The sequence below is a fragment of the Sinocyclocheilus grahami genome, unplaced genomic scaffold (assembly GCF_001515645.1).
Source record: "Sinocyclocheilus grahami isolate Dianchi unplaced genomic scaffold, SAMN03320097.WGS_v1.1 scaffold765.1, whole genome shotgun sequence".
NCBI classification, from domain to species: domain Eukaryota; kingdom Metazoa; phylum Chordata; class Actinopteri; order Cypriniformes; family Cyprinidae; genus Sinocyclocheilus; species Sinocyclocheilus grahami.
In genome coordinates, this window is record NW_015505944.1 from 655,892 (window position 1) to 658,679 (window position 2,788).

The 2,788-nt window shown below is 36.7% G+C and overlaps 1 protein-coding gene across 2 annotated transcripts in view; it reads left to right on the top strand.

Moving 5' to 3' along the window:
• The first annotated feature begins 1,210 nt into the window (after window positions 1-1,210).
• The window catches only part of spcs2 (signal peptidase complex subunit 2), an 8,874-nt gene continuing 7,296 nt past the window's right edge, over window positions 1,211-2,788 (top strand). The window contains exon 1 of one of the 2 annotated variants that reach the window (XM_016245712.1): window positions 1,211-1,328. In XM_016245712.1, the coding sequence (XP_016101198.1) occupies window positions 1,290-1,328 (39 nt within the window). In that variant the 5' untranslated portion in view covers window positions 1,211-1,289. Of the gene's footprint in view, window positions 1,329-2,114; window positions 2,234-2,788 lie in introns of those variants that run through there. The other variant, XM_016245711.1, reaches the window with a different exon arrangement.

Here is a 2,788-nt window from a genome sequence, read left to right on the forward strand (position 1 = left end):
ATAATTCCCCCCCCCCCCCTTTTTATGTATACATGCCTTGCTCCCTTGTGACAGACATTTAGTCTTTTCTAAAGGTATTCATTGACATTTTTTTCACTTGATATGTTTGCCAATCATTATTTTCATATTTTGTCATGTTTACCTTGAAGGAATTCATTGAATAAAATCAAGATTTAAAAAAAAAAAATCTAAATAATAAAGGAAGATAAAAGTTAAATGTGAACTAGAGGTCTTTATTTCAAATATACCTCTTCATATATAGCTCTGCAAAGAAAGGTGCTAAATGTAGGCTACCTGAATGAAATCACTCTATAGGTATATTATCTTGGTGGAAACGCTGGATCAGCGTGGGCTTGGTGAATGTGGTTCCCTGGGGACTCAAAAAGTGAAACAGATTTATATCTCTTGGGCATATGAGATTTAAAAAATTTTTTTTTTGAAGTTTTATCAAATAAATGCTTAGTTTAGTCTAGGCCCAAATCTAAATATTTTGTTCCGATAAAGCATTGTGGTCTGGAACAAGAAAATCAGGGTTTTCACCATAGGCTAAAAAAAAAAAAAACTTTCATAACTGTCTTCATCACTTTAAAAATGTAACGTTGTGGATGTTGATGCACAGTTCTTCATTTCAAGTGACTTGGACTGGCATCTCAGATTAAAATTACCCTTTAACAAAAGGAGGCTTATTTACATGAACTAATAGAATCAGTGTGACTCTGCAGCACAAAAGCAGTGTTGAGTCGCTGGGGGATATTTGTAGCAATAACCAACAATACATTGTATGGGTCACAATTATAGATTTTTCTTTATGCCAAAAATCATTAGGAAATGAATCATGTTCCATGAAGATATTTAGTAAATTCCCTACCATAAATATATCAAAACTTAATTTCTGATTAGTAATATGCATTGCTAAGAACTTCATTTGGACAACTTTAAAGATGATTTTCTCAATATTTAGATTTTTTTTTTTTTTTGCACCCTCAGATTCCAGATTTTCAAATAGTTGTATCTCGGCCAAATATTGTCCTATCATCACAAAATTCGGAAAACTGACTCTTATGACTGGTTTTGTGGTCCAGGGTCACACATATCAGATATTTCTTCAAAAGATTGGCGTTTTTACCGCAGAGGGATAAACGTCATCGCGTCTAGCCAATCAAAGAGCTCGTCCTTTCCACTGTATCCCGCGAGGCGCTCTGTCTCAGATCGATTTCTATTGGACGGTTTCTGTGTGATTTTAACCAATCACACTCACCCAGGTCACAGCAAACGAACAGGAAGAAAAGATGGCGGCGAGGAACGGAAAGAATGGTCTACTGGAAAAAGTAAGAAATGTTTATTGTATGCCGCATTTTTAGAGATACGTTTATATTTGCGCAGCCATCCTTAGAGCCCAACATAAATGTATTATATATAATATATCTCTCGAATTGTTGATGCGACCGTCGCTCTTGTTTGCGTGTCAGAGGCCAAAACGTAAATGGATGCACGTTGTTCATTGTGCATTTATATATTATTAAGTGAGCATGTATATTAAAACCATTTGATGTCGTTAACGTGTAGATACAGAGGATTACACAACGTTGCACAAGTTTTGAGTCGTGCTCATCATTAGTATCATCTTCTGCAAGCATATGGTGTTAGAAACTAGGAAGCTTGCAGTTGAGACATGCACATATTTCCATTTGTCTTTCATTTCCTCTACTCAAAATGTATATTAGAATGCGCAAGACTTCTTGCATTGTGCGAACAGGAAGAAAAGATGGCGGCGAGGAACGGAAAGAATGGTCTACTGGAAAAAGTAAGAAATGTTTATTGTATGCCGCATTTTTAGAGATACGTTTATATTTGCGCAGCCATCCTTAGAGCCCAACATAAATGTATTATATATAATATATCTCTCGTTACTCGAATTGTTGATGCGACCGTCGCTCTTGTTTGCGTGTCAGAGGCCAGAACGTAAATGGATGCACGTTGTTCATTGTGCATTTATATATTATTAAGTGAGCATGTATATTAAAACTATTTGATGTCGTTAACGTGTAGATCGCGTCTAGCCAATCAAAGAGCTCGTCCTTTCCACTGTATCCCGCGAGGCGCTCTGTCTCAGATCGATTTCTATTGGACGGTTTCTGTGTGATTTTAACCAATCACACTCACCCAGGTCACAGCAAACGAACAGGAAGAAAAGATGGCGGCGAGGAACGGAAAGAATGGTCTACTGGAAAAAGTAAGAAATGTTTATTGTATGCCGCATTTTTAGAGATACGTTTATATTTGCGCAGCCATCCTTAGAGCCCAACATAAATGTATTATATATAATATATCTCTCGAATTGTTGATGCGACCGTCGCTCTTGTTTGCGTGTCAGAGGCCAAAACGTAAATGGATGCACGTTGTTCATTGTGCATTTATATATTATTAAGTGAGCATGTATATTAAAACCATTTGATGTCGTTAACGTGTAGATACAGAGGATTACACAACGTTGCACAAGTTTTGAGTCGTGCTCATCATTAGTATCATCTTCTGCAAGCATATGGTGTTAGAAACTAGGAAGCTTGCAGTTGAGACATGCACATATTTCCATTTGTCTTTCATTTCCTCTACTCAAAATGTATATTAGAATGCGCAAGACTTCTTGCATTGTGGCTACTGTATATGTGATTAGAAACTCGTGCTCTGTCAGAAGCAGGTTTATCATATTTTAAAGGGGTCATATGATGCGATTTCAATTGTTCCTTTCTCTTTGGAGTGTTACAAGCTCTTGGTGCATAAAGAAGAT